General features: G+C 38.2%; 1 protein-coding gene across 1 annotated transcript in view; it reads right to left on the bottom strand.

The window, feature by feature from the left end:
- The window catches only part of LOC110453955, a 44,025-nt gene extending 33,459 nt beyond the window's left edge, over positions 1-10,566 (bottom strand). Inside the window, exon 1 of the mRNA XM_021503212.1 lies at positions 10,404-10,566. Within this exon, the coding sequence (XP_021358887.1) occupies positions 10,404-10,446 (43 nt within the window). The 5' untranslated portion in view covers positions 10,447-10,566. The remainder of the gene's footprint in view (positions 1-10,403) is intronic.
- Positions 10,567-18,729: the final 8,163 nt, after the last annotated feature.

The raw sequence follows: 18,729 nt of genomic DNA, 5'->3' as shown, positions 1-18,729 counted from the left end.
GGCATTACAGACGCGTGCGAGTGTACAAAGCTGTAATCAATGTACCCTCGTTCGCCTGGAGGTACTAAGTAAATCCGGTATACAGCTTCATACGAGTGCCGTACTGTCGACATCCCATGAGAATAACAATCAATAGTGATGGAGACACGTGCTCAGTACGACTCTGTGCAGTGTTCAAGTGTTACGCTGGCAGATCTAGAGGAGAACGAATGGATCTGCCGCTTCAAACTTTCATCAACTTGCCATTGCGCATGCCTACACGTGCAGTTATGACGGTTGATTGATATAGATGCGGCTGTGTCGTCTGCTAATTAGCATGATGGCCCGTTCAGTTAAACAGGCAGACATAAATTTCAAAACATTCGTACAGTGTAATTATGCCTGTATGAAAAGATCGAAATTAATTCCCTTTCTCAACTAACCTGCCTTCCTTGCACTACATAAAACTGTATTGTATCTGTGCAATTTAATACTCGGCATTACTATGACTCTAAATGTATCATCAAATTTTACACATAGTCTGTTGTTATTTAATGTAACATGTATGTACGGTTTGATCATTTCACATTTGGTTTGTGATATTGTATAGTATGTAATTTATTGTGAACTGTTATTTGTTAACAACCTGTAAGTGGACCTTATGGGCTGTAGGATCGAATTAAATAAAACTAGAGCATGTCTGTAAGACATGAATGTTCCCTTTGTATAAAGTTTGACGAAAAAATGTGAATGAATTCTGAGTTGCTAAGTGTTTACATTGAATCGGGACGGGACGCGACGCGACGGACATGAGCAACACCATATGCCCCCACGCCCATTTTATGGCGGGGGCATAAAAATAAACGATGAATAATATAAAACTGCTCAGCTCCGTCTTCAAAGCTTAAATATACCATTCAAAGGTACGTCTTAAAGGTAAACAGTAGACCTATTGAATAAGATTAATCAGCTAGGTATGAATAATAAAGGCAAAGTTTAACGTTAAAATATTACATGCCGTCCTCGCATATTATTATATTAGTACTGTTTACATGTAAGGTCTGATGTTTATATATTAGTAGACCTAAAATATAAACAACAGACCTTACATGTAAACAGTAGCCTATAACATAAACATTATATGTCCATACCATAAACATTAAGACCTATAATATAAACAACAGGCTATACGTTATACATATAGAAACTACACTCTCAATATTTCTCTGGTAAACTTTGCTTTGTGAAAGCATATATATGAGATCAATACATTTGTATTGATGAAGTAATACATCGAGTTCCCCAGATGCCAATGACAGACCACAACACAAGACAATGACAATTCCTGCCTGCGGTGATGTTTGTTTCGACGAGCTACATGTAAAAGATAAATTGATATTGATGTGCGAGGATCGACGGGACATTAAGCTAATGTGAAATAAATCCATGACTCATGTCTGCACCTGTTCGCGATGATAAATAGTAAAATAAGTCTTAGTCTCGTGTATGTGTATCGTAGTCTCGTGTATCTGTATTATAGTCTCGTGTATGTGTATCGTAGACTCGTGTATGTGTATCGTAGTCTCGTGTATGTCACTGTGTGTATCGTAGTCTCGTGTATGTGTATCGTAGTCTCGTGTATCTGTATTGTAGTCTCGTGTATGTGTATCGTAGTCTCGTGTATGTGTATCGTAGTCTCGTGTATGTCACTGTGTGTATCGTAGTCTCGTGTATCTGTATTGTAGTCTCGTGTATGTCATTGCGTGTATCGTAGTCTCGTGTATGTCATAGTGTGTATCGTAGTCTCGTGTATGCCATTGTGTGTATCGTAGTCTCGTGTATGTCACTGTGTGTATCGTAGTCTCGTGTATCTGTATTGTAGTCTCGTGTATGTCATTGCGTGTATCGTAGTCTCGTGTATGTCATTGTGTGTATCGTAGTCTTGTGTATGTCATTGTGTGTATCGTGGTCTCGTGTATGTGTATCGTAGTCGTGTATGTGTGTATCGTAGTTTCGTGTGTGTGTCTTAGTCTCTTGTATACTAGTATGTATATCGTAGTCTTGTTTATGTGTGTCTTAGCCTCGTGTATGTGTGTATCGTAGTCTCGTGTATACTTGTATGTGTGCCTTAGTCTCGTGTATACTTGTATGTATATCGTAGTTTTGTGTATGTGTGTGTCTTGGTCTCGTGTATACTGTCTTGTATGTGTATCGTAGTTTTGTGTATGTGTCTTAGTCTCGTGTATCCTTGAATGTGTATCGTAGTTTTGTGTATGCCGTAGTCTCGTGTATGTTTAAGTGTATTGTAGTCTCGTGTATGTGTGTATCGTAGTCTCGTGTATACTTGTATGTGTGCCTTAGTCTCGTGTATACTTGTATGTATATCGTAGTTTTGTGTATGTGTGTGTCTTGGTCTCGTGTTTACTGTCTTGTATGTGTATCGTAGTTTTGTGTGTGTATGTGTGTGTCTTAAGTCTCGTGTATACTTGAATGTGTATCGTAGTTTTGTGTATGTCGTAGTCTCGTGTATGTTTATGTGTATGTGTATTGTAGTCTCGTGTATGTGTGTATCGTAGTCTCTTGTATACTTGTACGTGTGTCTTAGTCTCGAGTATGTTTGTATCGTAGTCTCGTGCGTTTATCGTAGTTTCGTGTATGTTTGCTCATTACTCTCGTGCATGTGTTCCCTAGTCTCGTGCATGTGTTCCCTAGTCTCGTGCATGTGTGCACCTTAGTCTCGTGTATGTGTGTACCTTAGTCTCGTGTATGTGTGCGGTTTACTCTCGAGCATGTGTACGTATACCTTGGTCTCATGCTTGTCTTGGTTGCGCGTGCGTGTTTTAGTCCTACTGAATAAAATAAGACCCCTCTCAAAACTAAAGTTACAATGCCAAAATCAGACCATGTATTATAATTTTAAAAAATGCATGTACAAAATTTTTTTCTGGTTTTGATATTCGATTATCGTATCATGAGTTTATATTATATATTGCCCTGATACGAAGACGTTTTTTTCAAATCGCAAACGTGACAGTCAGGGGCGCTAGGACGACACTTACTGTATGTGGGAGTTAATCGTCATTCGAACGAGCATTTATATCAACAGCGCGTAAGTTTATATTTATTGCCTATGACTGTAATTTAGAAATTCCTTCTTGCGGCTCCTGTGATACAAGTTTCTCAAAATAATCGTTTACAATACCATTATATATTTGTTATCATTACCTTGATAAAGACGGCCATTTTCGAAACAAATATGCGGTCACGGATTCAACGCCTTCAATTACGGGACGATTTTATAACAAGCAACATTGTGGAATGCCTCTCCTCTAGATATGTTAGATAAGAAAAGAATCCTCTGTACTCTTATCCCTTCCAGAATATATGTATACATTTGTATAATCAGGAGTCTGAACAGGAGGAAAGCGTCAGTTTTGACTTTGAACAGATGTGGCGGTTCCCGCTCTTCATGGACAGATCATTTCCAATCTCCAAGATACGAGTGGTATGTACAAAAATGTATTTTATCTAAAATATATATCAACGTGTCAATAGAAGCTTTACACACAACAAGCCAGTACTTTGTCATCATTAATCGCCTGTCCATTACTTTCGGATGTTATCTTTTGGGTTTCCCGGTTGCCAAACGTGGATATCGACCGGCGATCCGTACTGCACGCCGGACCAAAACTCATCCTAGTACATATCAGTAGGTTGTGTCCTTTATAAAGGGACGTCTGGCCTTATATTCGTGTCGATAACAAAAAAAAAGGGTTTTATTTACGAGCGCGTGCGCAATGTGACCTACAAAACTTTCATGCATGCGCCCGGAACACATCGGGCATTTCTAGGTTTTTTTATGGATGAAAGGCCCGAGTTGTTCCGAACGGTCATGCATGTATATGTACCATTCATTTACACAGTTACAAGCTTGCTTCGTGTTATGATTTATGTGAAAGCGCGCCATACCATGACCTAACGTCATTTTTGTACATTTTGTCTATGCATACTATACATATGATGTGAATCTCCCCCAGGGGCAATCTCTACAAGAGTTATCGTTCCTGTTCCTAACTCGTCAATAGACAGATCGATATTGTCCATAATGCGTCGGCTAATTATATATAAATGCCAGGAATCTTAGAATCTTGACAAAGTAGGTTGAAAATCCAATACGCGATTTTTTTAATTATTTTTTTTTATTTGAAAATGTGTAGAGCAAAAGTATTTCTTTGTCGTGCGTTTGGTTAGCAAGATAAACATACTTCCAATTTTCGGGCTATTTTTATATCCATTTTAATGTACATGTATAGTTGAGATGAAATGCAATGCAGAGAATAATCTGTATTTTGTAGTTATGTAGCACACATTTTGTATACAAAAAGGATCGCCTGAAAGGATAAACTTATTTTTATAATTCTCTGCATTTTTGCTTTAACAGAGGCTGAAGTAGAGGAACGCAATGACAAGCAATGGACCCTAGTTAGATATCGAGTTTCTTGCGTTGAACTCCCATTCGCCACATTTGACCTCGAGTCATAACTATTCATCACATCGTAATAAAATGACGGCACCCGATCCACAAAATAACATTGCTACACATATATTTAAAGAAGAAATGCTGTTATCGTGTTTGAAAATCAGCGGAAATAAAATATCTTCAATAAAACGTCAAAAGTAGGTCCTCATTTTACTTTCGTTAATTCCTCCGACTGGAACGAGAAATTTAGTAATAAATGACAATGTGACTACCAATCAAATTTGGCCCTGGGCCAGGTGAGCTAAAAAAATAATTTACTCATGTTAAAGCGGCCCTTCATTAATTTTTCCGACATCTAGTTTATCATCCTTGTGACGTCGTATATTCCAACATAAATAGATGCACGTTTTAATAGACATGCAGGCCACGGGTTGTGAAAGTGACAAGAATTGCATTTCTGACACGATCTGACGTTACACGTGACAGCTTGTGAGAGGGTTAGGGTGTAATTGAGCATATGATAGTATTGCAATATTCAGACGATCGGAAATCTACTACTGAAATCGGTATTTCCTGCCTGTGCGTATACTACTCTCGTCAATCATCCATGACAACGTGCTACACTTAACCGATAGTAATGAACATATCAAAATACAGTCAGGCAATGCAAATCTGCAGGTGGCTTATTCGTATGATGTAATGGCTATTTCCCCCTGTTCCTTGTTCCTTATATATGATAGCAATGTCTGTTGGTTTCTGCATTGTGTCGTATGAGGCGACTTATGTGCTTGGGGACATGAAGAATCTTTATGGCACACGAAGAAAGTCGAATTGATATGCTGCTCCTACTTTTATCACTTCTTTTTCTTTCCGACGGTGTCTACTATAATTCACCCCTGAAGACACATTTGAACTCCTCCAACTCAAAGGTTAGAATAGTTCATTATGAAACTTCAGGGATGAATGAGTTAAACCACAGAGACCGTCACTAAGTACATAAAAAACTTCCGAGTTCTTAATTAATATTGCATTTTCGATGCTGGTCAATCTAGTCACCACTTGTCCTATATTATTATCTTTATTTCCTCCAAGTTAAAAGAGCATGATAATACATAATGAATACATACATTGAAACAATGATAATACATGAATAATACATTATTTTCAAAATGACAACAATCGTGACGTGCATACAACTTCACAGACGTATATATTATTGGTTTATGTAGCCAGTTAAAAAAATGATAATGTTTCGAGGCACAAAGATACTAGTTTCTGTACAAATCCAGCATTCTCAAAATTAGTCACTTTCGCTGGGAACGTAAGTCGACTGGATTAGCATTGAGCCTCGCCTCCACTTCATTGACGCCCTCCCAATTACCTACCATACCAATCTATTTGTATAATTTATGTGAGACCCTTCTCTTTAATCTGGCTGGATGCCGTTGATGACTGCTCCCCGACAACATTTCGGTAGATTGGTCGCCCATATATATATAATTATATACCTATGTATGGCTCATGTGATTCTGTCGGACACACAACTACTGCTTATTTTCCGAGTTTGTTTGTATGCATGTCAATTAAATTCTTTATTACCGGAATCCATTATGTACGTTTGTACCTGACAAACAACTATCCAATATCCCATGGGAATACCTTAAATAACTTTTAGTGTATATAAATGTTACTGTATATCACACGTACTAAAATGTTTCTCCAAATATGCGCCAACACCCAATTGCAAATCGGAAAAAAACAGCTGTCTCTTTACACAATGGCGAGAGCAAAAGCACATTGCCATCTGTCCCGCGCAACCTATCTGAACTTGCAAACATCACATGACAAAACGATTGTTGTAACGCATCGAGTGTCGGATCCTTTACAAAATATGTCACATTTAAAACCCCGAGGCCATTCTGTCAGCAGGTCAAAGTTCAGAGTTCAAATAGCTTAACGTGAATGCATTTGAAACGAGGCGTATCAGTTTTTTAAGAAATTGTTACATGTTGTACGTTAGATTTTAACTAAGTCTTTAAAGACTGAAATTTGAATTAATAAATAATACTGATGAATCGTTAGATTGTACACACCCCCTCATGCACACATACACACCGATGCCTCACATGTGTATCCGCATGTGACAGGATTAAGCGACCAAGCTTCCAATAAATCTCGTTATATCAGAACACCGGTATATCACAATGCACAGGCATATCGTGTATTGCATCACACTACAGAAATGAAATATCGCTGTATTGCAATATTTTTCAAAGGCATATTTTATGTTTTCACTAGGTAGTTAAACGTTGTCTATTATAAGACATTTTAACATATGCAAATAAGCATAAACAAGCTATCAAATACTTTTAATGGGAATCCGTTAAATTTTATAATCGATGGTAGTTTTAACAAAAAAATATCTGTTGTATATCCTTCTGACAATTTCTTGTTAAATTGGGCACTTTTTTCCTTGTATGACAAAATATTGGGATACGTATCGAAATGCACTCCTTCTGTGTTGCAAATGCAATATATCGTGTTACACTTAAAGGCCCACACACGGTAGTCTTGATGTCCAATCAACACAATTATGTCATACAGGGCCACACGATAGTCTTAACGACTCATCAATACCATAAGCTCGGTTCCCTTTTTTCCCCGGTCCATCGACCATTGAAGTCAGCATTAACTAAGATAAGCATAATTTGTAAGTAACCCTTGTTTTCAAGGCGGAAAAGGACTTGTACAAAGTACAATTACCAGTAATTATAAGCGACAGCACGTGTGCCGGCACCGGAAGTATACATTGTAGAATACAAGATGGTGGTGCAATTACTTGACACCCATTAACAAACAGACTAGCTACATTGTATATGGACACATGGCGTCTGACTAATCCGTCGGAGCAGACAGACATCGACAGTTACTGTAGCAACCAGTTACTGTAGCATCCGAACTGACATTAGTAGGGTGTAAGAAGTATCAGTCGTGCATGCAACCAAAAATCAATCAAGCTCTTCGAAACGATCCGACCGCCATCAGGTTTTAGTACTGAAATCTTCCCGGTGCCATGACCTGCTGCTTAGATCGTAAGCGAGTGACTCATGAACTCTCGATTCATAAATTCCAGATTCAGGCATAGCGGCAGCATCTTGAAAGTATTCGGAGACGGGGGCTTATATATAGGGACGTCCGTCCCCCGGGACGTTTGCGTGGGAGAAACAGCTTGAGATTTTTAACTATTAAAGCCATGTGACTGTGCGAGACCTACTCAAATCTTGAATAAGACGAGAACCAATTAACTTGATAGGTCTTAGTAAACACACTGGTCCTTGAACTTTGGCAGTATAATCAGAGGAGTAAGAAAATATCCTGTGTGGGAGAATGAGATCATCATCGTCTTAGGCTTTTAGCACTACGTTTTACATTCCTTTGTACGAGCTGTAGAACGTGTAAATGGAATCAAGTGCCGAATTAAGCACGGGGCATGATTCACCATTTCATTCATAGATTTTAACACTTTAGTAGATGCACTGTACCGGTACAGCGACAGAGAAAATGAACTTATGATATAAACATCATTTCTGCAGATGCACTTTGTTCGTTAGCCAAATGCACCGATGATTTTACGTAAAAAATGTATTTCATAACATCGATGCAATATCAGCAGCCAGATGACGCGCCTGTTTTGTGTCAACTATGACAGAAGACTAGCGGCAGGTATTCCTGGAATGCGTTTAGCCGTTACAGTACATAACACGCGTCGTACGTCGTTGCTTATCTTCCCGCCAGACACAGTGTGCTCAAAGTTTGTTTGACAAGTAATAATTCAGTATCCGATTTTCCAAACACAACAACCGTGGTTGCGGAAAGTAGTGCAAGCGGAAACAAGACCGACAACTTAATTTTACAAATCATGCGCCTAGTTAATTGTGCAAACTGACTGAGGGGTCTTAGCCAAACCATTTGTACAATTTTAAATCTGGAAGAAGTCGTTTGAAGAAATTGTTGACGGACGGACGGACGACGGACGCCACGGTATGGCATTATAAACTCACCTTGGTCCTTCGGACCCGGTGAGCTAATAAACATTCGAGTTGTACAATCAAGCATATTGACCTAACCGTGACCCAGGCGCGTACACAGCCCTATACACATCAGGCGCCTGTTCATTTATGTGGAACAGCCGGTTCGACCGTTCAAAAATTTAACAATTACGGGTATATGCAGGCCTTGCAATGCTTTGTCAAGGCTCGCCTGAAAGCAGCATCAGATTACTAAGTCCGACCTTATAAAATGTATAATAATAAACGAACAACAGTGGTCCGACCAGTTTGACCTTTTAAACAAAAACGGCCCATGTGTGGTGCCCCAGCGTGGTATTTTTCCTATAAGGAGCACCACTACTCGCGCGAACAAAACAATTTAAACTTGTCTGGTTTTACCGTAACACGCCGTAATGCACCGTAACGTGCTATTAGGCCGTAGCATAGTTCATCTCATCATGTGTCTTTGTCGCATCATTCACTCCCTCGAGAGGTACTTCAGTCACGTGGTCTGGTCGTTTTGAATCTTTATCATAATTGAAAATGTATAGGTTATCACGTGATTTCCAGAAACATGGATATAATTAGTCCCGGTAGACGAGAAATCATCACATAACTGTACTTAAAAAAACTTTCCAGCCCGAACCCGCAGAATGAGCGAGCTCACCTTGACAGTCCATTTCTACAATGCACCTGTGTGTGAGTGCCGTGGACTGTATCGATTTTTCCCTCTCCAAAATCTATTAACCGCCAATGTGCGGTTTCATTTAAATACTAGCGTTGTGATTTGGACCATTGAAATATCATCTGTGATACTGTTCGGGACTGCTCCCGTACACATGTGTGACACATGTAACATTGATGACATGGCCCACCTGTCATATAAAACCGTCTCGCTTGTCACTTGTAATGTCCCATCCTTCCGGTGTTGACCAGCAACGCGACTCTTCCAATGCGACCTGTTCAGCTCAATGACATTGTTGACCGAGTCGGAAGCCCCCACTAACCAAAATGTTATTTTTGCATTACATTGACGCCTATCTGTTGATTTCTTGAAAATGGAACATTTTCTCTTTACAAGGATTTGTCTTATATCGGTCAAGATTAAAATCAAAGACATTAAGACCCGTAGAATTTAACTTGTTTTCACACAAATATTTACCGATTCCACCTAAAAGACGTCTCTGTTAAACTCCAATGACTGGGAATACGTGTTTTAGGATTGATTTCTAATCGTAGAAGAAAATAGTAAAAATCTCTGGTTTTTTCACAGGTATACATACTGCAGCATTATTTGGTGGGAACCTCGAGTAAATGTTGATTTTATATAATCGTGCTATAACGAGTGAAACAGTTTTGATATACCAAACAGTCAGCATAATCAAGCTTTCAGTTTCAACGTTACGGGAAGACGTAGCGTGGTTCGCGAACAATGTGCTCCATTTGGAAATATTCTTCCGAAGCTGAATACTGTTACAAAGACCATTTTTATAGCACACAACACCAATGAAGCTAGACTGATCTCTTCGCACCATGATATTATCGTCGCCAACGCGCTAGCTCTGTGAAGTGTAGAAGGAGCGTTGGTTGCCATGGAAATTGGCGCCGGTCGGTTACTCTTTGGTCACCGGCTAACAAGTCCGGAGAGTGGGTTTAGGACACTGTCCAGACCTAACCGAGATATCTGAGGCATTGATTGTACGATGCCTACACTCAGATACAAAAGAAACTCGCATACGAAAATAATTTGCTTTGTACCACGAGGAGTGGAATCATCAATGGAACGGATCCCGAGAACAAGGGGAGGGGCCAAGTATGGTGAAATTAAAAATCACAGAGCACGGCTCAAACATAAAAGTTAAAAAACATACAATTGTAAAGAAAACATAACTTACCTGAAAGTGTCGCTAGGACAACAAGACACACAAGATGAAACATCCCGGTAGCTGTTTGGTATATTCCTTTGTATGGTAAAGTTTTAGCCAAAAAAATTCAGCAGGTAAACAGCGTGCGAATCCGAAGGCCGCTATAGCTCAAGTGATGAATTGCAAGTAGCGTAGTAGCAAGCGACATCGAGTGAGGGGCCAGCCACGGGGTATCAGTCACGGGCGTCTTAAAATAGGCTTTTACACACATACAACATGTATTTATTTACCATAATTCAGGAACAATATATATATATCATTTTTAAATGTCTCCTTCTTGATATCTGCCACATTTTAATACAGAGAAAACTTTTGTGATAATAATTTAAAACAAAAATTATAATAATTTCATAAATTTAGGAAATGAAATATTAAAGTAAAAAACGACCCGACGCCACATACAAAGAGCACGGTTCAATCAGGCGTACATACTGCATGCTCGTCTTGAAACAATGTCTTTTCATTTGGTCTACAAGATCCCATATGCTGTGAAATGTTTAATTAATAATACAGACCACGGATAATAATGTGTGAGCCGCTTAGAGACGACCTACGACCTAGGTTGTGATAAAGCGGTATATAAGAACCTCGAATTATTATTATCTTCTTCCTTTTTTAAATCGTTTACATATTTTTGTATTACAGATCTACCACTGCCTAACCCATCACCGCCATCAGGACAACTATATCATTACCGGTTGTATTTGATACCTCTATATAAACCGCAAGTGGAAATTAGTATATAGTAACCAGATCACCACTAATCCGTTAGGTGCTATTGGGTTTGTTACACAGGGATCTGAAATTTGGTACAGCTATACATTTTGACCTCATAGGAGTGTATTGATAAACGGAAATAGGAAGTACATCCATAATTGAAAATTATTGACAGAACAGTGTGTTCTCTCAATATTGAAGTATTTCAAAGGAATCCAGGCATTAATTCAGTTGTTTTTTTATAAATGAATCAAATGTACTGTAAACGTGGTTATTTACGCTGGGTGAAAATTACGCGATTTGAAGGTCAAAACTATCCGCGCGGGGGTAATTTACGCGGTCGCGGTAGACCGTCGTTTAGTATTTCACTACTGTGAAGTTTTTCAAGAACGATAACTCTTACATGCATTTACTATGTGTATATGGTTTTATTATAAAATGTTAATTTTTAATCGGTTATAGATAATACATTTTAACACAATTTCAGCATTTATTAAATTGATATTCATTAATGCAATACTAATATATGTCAGTATCATTTTTATAGACATTATTTTGCAAAAGATTGTGTCTTTCATTTTTTTTTTAAATTCACTCCTTTTTACCTAAATTTTCATTTAAAATCCTTAAAATTCTGACAACCTATATTTTTTTGGTAGCAGAAAATTGTCTTTACTTCGAAGCAATATCACTACAAAATTTGAAGAAATTCTACTTATAAATGGTGACACAATCCTTAAGGTCAAAATATAGCTGTAATAAATTCTCAGTTCCCCGTGGTTTTCATTACTCGGACAAAGCCAGTCTGTATAGAAAAATGTCATTCTGTGATTTTTAACACTAGACGGTTGCTGAATTAGCATAACGATTTATTTATAGAACGTGTTGTTATTGAAAGTTCAATAGCCCATCATGTAGGCCTTTAATGGCCTTTTATCAAGATCAAATTTGTTTATCGTCGAGAATTGCACTAAACACATACAAGGGTTGGGGGAGGGACAAAAGTTTCGGAACATCAACAGCTGTCTATTTCTGGCATGGAGAGTGACTCAATAAAGCATGTCTTCAAGCTGTTTCTGTCTGAACTCACCTTATTGTGAATGTTAGTGTATTATTATGAGGACGAGTGTATTCTGTCAGTATGACTAATGTGTCTTCCATCCTTTTTGAATAATAAATATACACGAGTCTTCAATCTTTTTGTATGATTCACGTGTCTTATATCCTGTCTGTATGATACACGTGTCTTATATCCTGTTTGTATGGTACACGTGTCTTATATCCTGTATGTATGGTACATGTGTCTTATATCTTGTCTGTATGGTACACGTGTCTTATATCCTCTATGTATGGAACACGTGTCTTACATCTTGTCTGTGTGACACAAGTGTCATATATCCTGTCTGTATGATAAAATGTACACGTGTCTTATATCCTTCTGTATGATACACGTGTCTTCAATCTTTTCTGTATAACACAAGTGTCTTATATGCTGTCTGTATGGTACACGTGTCTTGTATCTTTTACGTATGCTACAAGTGTCTTGTATCCTGTCTGTATGATACACATGTCTTATATCCTGTCTGTATGTCACACGTGTCTTATATCCTGTCTGTATGGTACATGTGTCTTAAATCCTGTCTGTATGGTATACGTGTCGTATATCCTGTCTGTATGGTACACGTGTCTTGTATCATGCCTGTATGGTACACGTGTCTTATATCCTGTCTGTATGGTACATGTGTCTTATATCCTGTCTGTATGGTACATGTGTCTTATATCCTGTCTGTATGTCACACGTGTTTTATATCCTGTCTGTATGGTACATGTGTCTTATATCCTGTCTGTATGATACACATGTCTTATATCCTGTCTGTATGTCACACGTGTCTTATATCCTATCTGTATGTCACACGTGTCTTATATCCTGTCTGTATGGTACACGTGTCTTATATCCTCTATGTATGGTACACGTGTCTTACATCATGTCTGTATGGTACACGTGTCTTATATCCTGTCTGTATGGTACACGTGTCTTACATCCTGGTTGTATGGTACACGTGTCTTATATCCTGTCTGTACGGTACACATGTCTTATATCCTGTCTGTATGGTGCACGTGTCTTATATTCTGTCTGTCTTTTATCTTTTATGTATGATACAAGTGTCTTCGATCCTTTCTGTATGGTACACATGTCTTTTATCCTGTCTGTATGATTCACGTGTCTTATATCCTGTATGTATGTTACACATGTCTTATATCCTGTCTGTATGGTACACGTATCTGATATTCTGTCTGTATGTCACACGTGTCTTATATGCTGTTTGTATGATACATGTGTCTTATATCCTGTTTGTATGGTACACGTGTCTTATATCATGTATGTACGTTACATTGTACATGTGTCTTATATCTTGTCTGTACGGTACACGTGTCTTATATCCTGCCTTTATGGTACACGTGTCTTATATATTGTCTGTATGGTACACGTGTCTTATATACTGTCTGTATGGTACACGTGTCTTATATCCTGTCTCGATGGTACACGTGTCTTATATCCTGTCTCGATGGTACACGTGTCTTATATCCTGTCTCGATGGTACACGTGTCTTATATCCTGTCTCGATGGTACACGTGTCTTATATCCTGTCTCGATGGTACACGTGTCTTATATCCTGTCTCGATGGTACACGTGTCTTATATCCTGTCTGTATGGTACACGTGTCTTATATCCTGTCTCGATGGTACACGTGTCTTATATCCTGTCTCGATGGTACACGTGTCTTATATCCTGTCTCGATGGTACACGTGTCTTATATCCTGTCTCGATGGTACACGTGTCTTATATCCTGTCTCGATGGTACACGTGTCTTATATCCTGTCTCGATGGTACACGTGTCTTATATCCTGTCTCGATGGTACACGTGTCTTATATCCTGTCTCGATGGTACACGTGTCTTATATCCTGTCTTTATGGTACACGTGTCTTATATCCTGTCTGTATGGTACACGTGTCTTATATCCTGTCTCGATGGTACACGTGTCTTATATCCTGCCTTTATGGTACACGTGTCTTATATCCTGTCTGTATGGTACACGTGTCTTATATCCTGTCTGTATGGTACACGTGTCTTACAGTTGTGGGATCGCACGATGTGTGCACGAAGTGCGAACGATAACAAAATGGACGATCATTGCTTGCGCACATTTGTCCGGCGATCGACGAACGTTGTGCGATAACAATCTTGGTTGGTGTAAATTGAGGAAGGGCTTAATAATATATACGGTTTGGTTTTTAAACATATAAACATGATTTATTTAGTATGTTTCCCTATGTCTACAAGCTTATCTTTCTGTCTATACTTTTTTAAATTTAGAAATGGCGTTTTCTGCGTTTTTTAAACGACCATAATCGACACATGTAAAATTACAACACAGTCTCGGCAACACAGGTAAACATAGCCACTTTGTACCTGGACCGTAGTTATCCCCCGCCCGAGGCACTTACGTAACGCGCCAAGGTGTGAAAACCAGGAGAAGGTGAGCTTTAGATTAAAACGAATGCAAATAACAAATACTAAACGTCCAGTTGTGTTCTCATAACGGTACACGGTATCACATATCATCTCTACCCGTCAGGCACAGGCCAGGTAAAACTCAGGTCACTCATCAAATTGTTATTTACCTGTTCTGTTACCTAGATAAGAGCCAAATCCATTCTTGACAGTCTAACGGTCACTGTAATACTGTGCTACATGCATTGTAAAATTGTACATAATGTTAAGTATTGTGATGAGAAATTACAATAACACAAACAGTGTACATTATTGCAAACGAGCCTTCCGAGGTTTTTTTCATTCCGTAATATTGATCAACAAATTGTACCAAATCGCACAGTTGTGCAGAGAGAAGCGCACAACGGGGCGAACGATTGTAAAATCGCCCAGTTGTACGCACCATGTGTGGACGATGTGCGGACGGTGTGTAAACGATGTATGCACGGTGATTTTGGTGCGTTGTGCGGTCACACAACTGTATATACTGTCTGAATGGTACACGTGTCTTATATCCTGTGTGTACGGTACACGTTTCTTATATCCTGCCTGTACGGTACACATGTCTTATATCCTTTATGTATGGTACAAGTGTCTTGTATCCTGTCTGTATGGTACACGTGTCTTATATACTGTCTGTACGGTAAACGTGTCTTATATCCTGTCTGTATGGTACACGTGTCTTATATCCTGTCTGTATGGTATACGTGTCGTATATCCTGTCTGTATGGTACACGTGTCTTGTATCCTGCCTGTATGGTACACGTGTCTTATATCCTGTCTGTATGGAAAAATGTACATGTGTCTTATATCCTGTCTGTATGGTACACCTTTCTTATATCCTGCCTGTATGGTACACGTGTCTTATATCCTGTCTGTATGATACATGTTTCTCGTTACTTTTCTGTATGATACGTGTCTAGTTACTTTTCTGTATGATATATGTGTCTTGTTACTTTTACTTGGTATCTTTTCTACATCATATGTCTTGTATCTTTGTTGTAATATAAACGTGTGTTATATATATTTCAGTATAACAAATACGTCTGGTATCTTTTCTTCATCATATGTCTTGTATCTTTGTTGTAAGATAAGCGTGTGTTATATATATTTCAGGAAAACAAATACGTCTGGTTTCTTTTCTACATCATATGTCTTGTATCTTTGCTGTAAGATAAACGTGTGTTATATATTTCAGTATAACAAATACGTCTGGTTTCTTTTCTACATCATATGTCTTGTATCTTTGTTGTAAGATACATTTGCATGCGTCTTATGTCATTTCTGTATACTACATGTACATGTATCTTGAATACTGTCTGTGTGAACACGTGTGTACAACCTTCTTCTCTTGGATTTTTGCGGCATCATCGATATCCAGGGGTTACGCTCACTAGAGCGAAAGTGAGCGTAACCCCTGGATATCGAGGATGTGTCTGCAGTGATGTACTCTAAATAAAATTTCGGGATTTCCATGGAGTGAGCTATGTAGAACGTCTCAAACAGGTTTTATTGTTTTTGGATAAGGAACATCAGACCTATCCCCCTTTACTGTGTTTCTCGCATCAGTTCTTAAGAGCAATTACGTGTCAAGTACCGTATAATGAGTCAATGTCACAGTAACAAACATATTTAGCCTTATAAGGCATCTGAAATAATTAAGTAGGTATAACCTGTCCGACTGACTAGCTATTATTCGTAACATTAACACAGGGGAGTGCTACAGTGTGCCTGTATATGTACAGGTAAGACTAGATGATGTTGTATACAGTACGCGTATATACGTTAGTTCTAGACCTGATGCCCCCGGGGCCAGCCGGCTGTGTTGTGATGTCAGCTATGACAGACGTAGCCCCTGCCCCCGGGGGAAACGAACGACTTATTAGTAGACAGCTAGTATCTCGATACTCATCGATATACAATTATACGAGGCATGTTTACTGTAATATAAACACTGACGGGAGCCTAAAGTTGGTTCCTAGTTCCGAGTTCCGTTTAAGATAAACGGAACTGGGAACCAGACTCTAGTTCCGTTTAAGATAAACGGAACTGGGAATCAGACCCTAGTTCCGTTTAAGATAAAAGGAACTAGGAACTAGGAACCAACTTCAGGCTCCAATCACTGATTGTATCTCGTAGCCTTGCCCCCCATTAATAAAACGCTGACTGAACGGATCTCCATTGATCGATTGGTGCTACATTGCAAAATGTAAATATATAGTTAATTAAAGTGTCACGTGTAAAAGGCCATTGATTATATACTGCACACATGAATACAAAGGCAACATCTAAACTAGCTCTTGAAGTTAAAAATATGAGCAACGTCAAACAGGGACGTGAGCATTTGTAACAGTTAATTTGGACCTTAACTGAGATGTTGAGAGTAATTTCTGTATAAAACGCGTAAAATTACCCTGAAAACCTCAGTTAAGGTAATATATACCATGGTAAGGGCGACACTGTTACCAAAAATTGATTTACACCCCTAAAACGTGTAAAGTTTTAACCTTGAACCACGGACTTAGATCAATCTAATTCCGTGCTTGAACACCCCAGTTTAGGTACGGGTACAGTGTAACATATATAACTGTAACCAATTATCAGGTCCCTGTGCAACGTCATACCTAAAAATATAAATAATCTGGAAGCAAGGAGTGTTCGTAAAGAAATATATTTCGGTTTAAAGTCGAGTTTGAAAGCCTGTTACATTTCCATAAGTTACTGCTTGTTCAGAGAGTACACTGCGCAGGTCACAAGCATAAATTAAAACCCACATTCGAGAAGAAAACAACAGTTTCATCCTCAGCAGATTTAAGCGGGTACGCAAATGTGTGCAAGAAGAGGTCATAATACACATAAAAATCATGACTATAAATAATTTAAAAATGAGTTAACATAATAGAAAAACATGAAATTAAAAACAAAAAATACATCACAAAATATAAAAATCCTTTCTTTTATTGTGTTTTGGAACAGTATAACTACTAGGTTTAGTTATAATTTCACATTTCCACATCTGAAATTTTAAATGTGTTGAGACAGGTATACGTATATTTTCTCTGATGTGTGACACTTTGTATCGAAATAAACATTTTTGAATTTTGTCTCTAGTCTATTTCAGATGGGTTTAACCTATTTTATATATGCTTCGTTTGACAATCAATTTAAACGCAGATTTAGAGACGATTTGAGCTATTTTGATAGTATATACAGGACTTATAACAATTGAGAATTGAAAACTTAGCTAGTGAGAAGAAAAAAACCAAAACACACGACGCAAGGAAAGGGTGGTCTTATCTTCTGAATGAAGGTGATATGTTAGACATTTTGAGAAAAAATGATCCAAAAGTTTTCTATAGAAATCTTCTATTCTTATGACTTATGATACCGGAAATCTGTTTCATTTATGTATTAAAGGATTGAGCCATGTTCTGTTGAGGGTTTTGGGCTATACACCTCATTGACAAAAGGCGTGTTACTGTACATTTTTGTCACAAATGCGGCTTAATGTACAATGATATCGCTACCCGTACAGTTCTACTATGTGATTACACAGGAGAAGTAAGACATACTTTATGGTGTGATTTTATAAACGTAATGGACATATTATTTAGCGTGTATTTACATTCAATGTCTGATTATGATATTCTCACATCATTATTGGAGGAAACGTAGACCACGAGTTGAATTCATCGGAATTAGATGACCTTCATATAAAATCTGTAAATTGCAATTGTTTTTTGCTACACTGTAACTTTCGTATACAGAATGTGCAAACTTTAAAACAGCTTCATACTTAATCAATTGTATCATACTTCCACGTTTTTGTGTATCTTACTCTCAAACTGGTTAAATCTCTTCGCTGAATTAAGATAGGTTAAGGAGCGTAGAGACACAAAGGGGAGTTAACTCAAGAGCAACTCCGTACTTTGTAAAACAATTTTCGTTTGAATTTCATTTATGTATTTAAGGATTGGATCATGTTCTGTTGAGGCTTATGGGTTAAAAACCCTATGGGGTTTTGA

The sequence above is a fragment of the Mizuhopecten yessoensis genome, unplaced genomic scaffold, assembly GCF_002113885.1.
Source record: "Mizuhopecten yessoensis strain PY_sf001 unplaced genomic scaffold, ASM211388v2 scaffold7551, whole genome shotgun sequence".
Lineage (NCBI taxonomy): Eukaryota > Metazoa > Mollusca > Bivalvia > Pectinida > Pectinidae > Mizuhopecten > Mizuhopecten yessoensis.
Note: the sequence above shows the minus strand (reverse complement) of the source record. Positions and strands in the feature narration are given on the sequence as shown.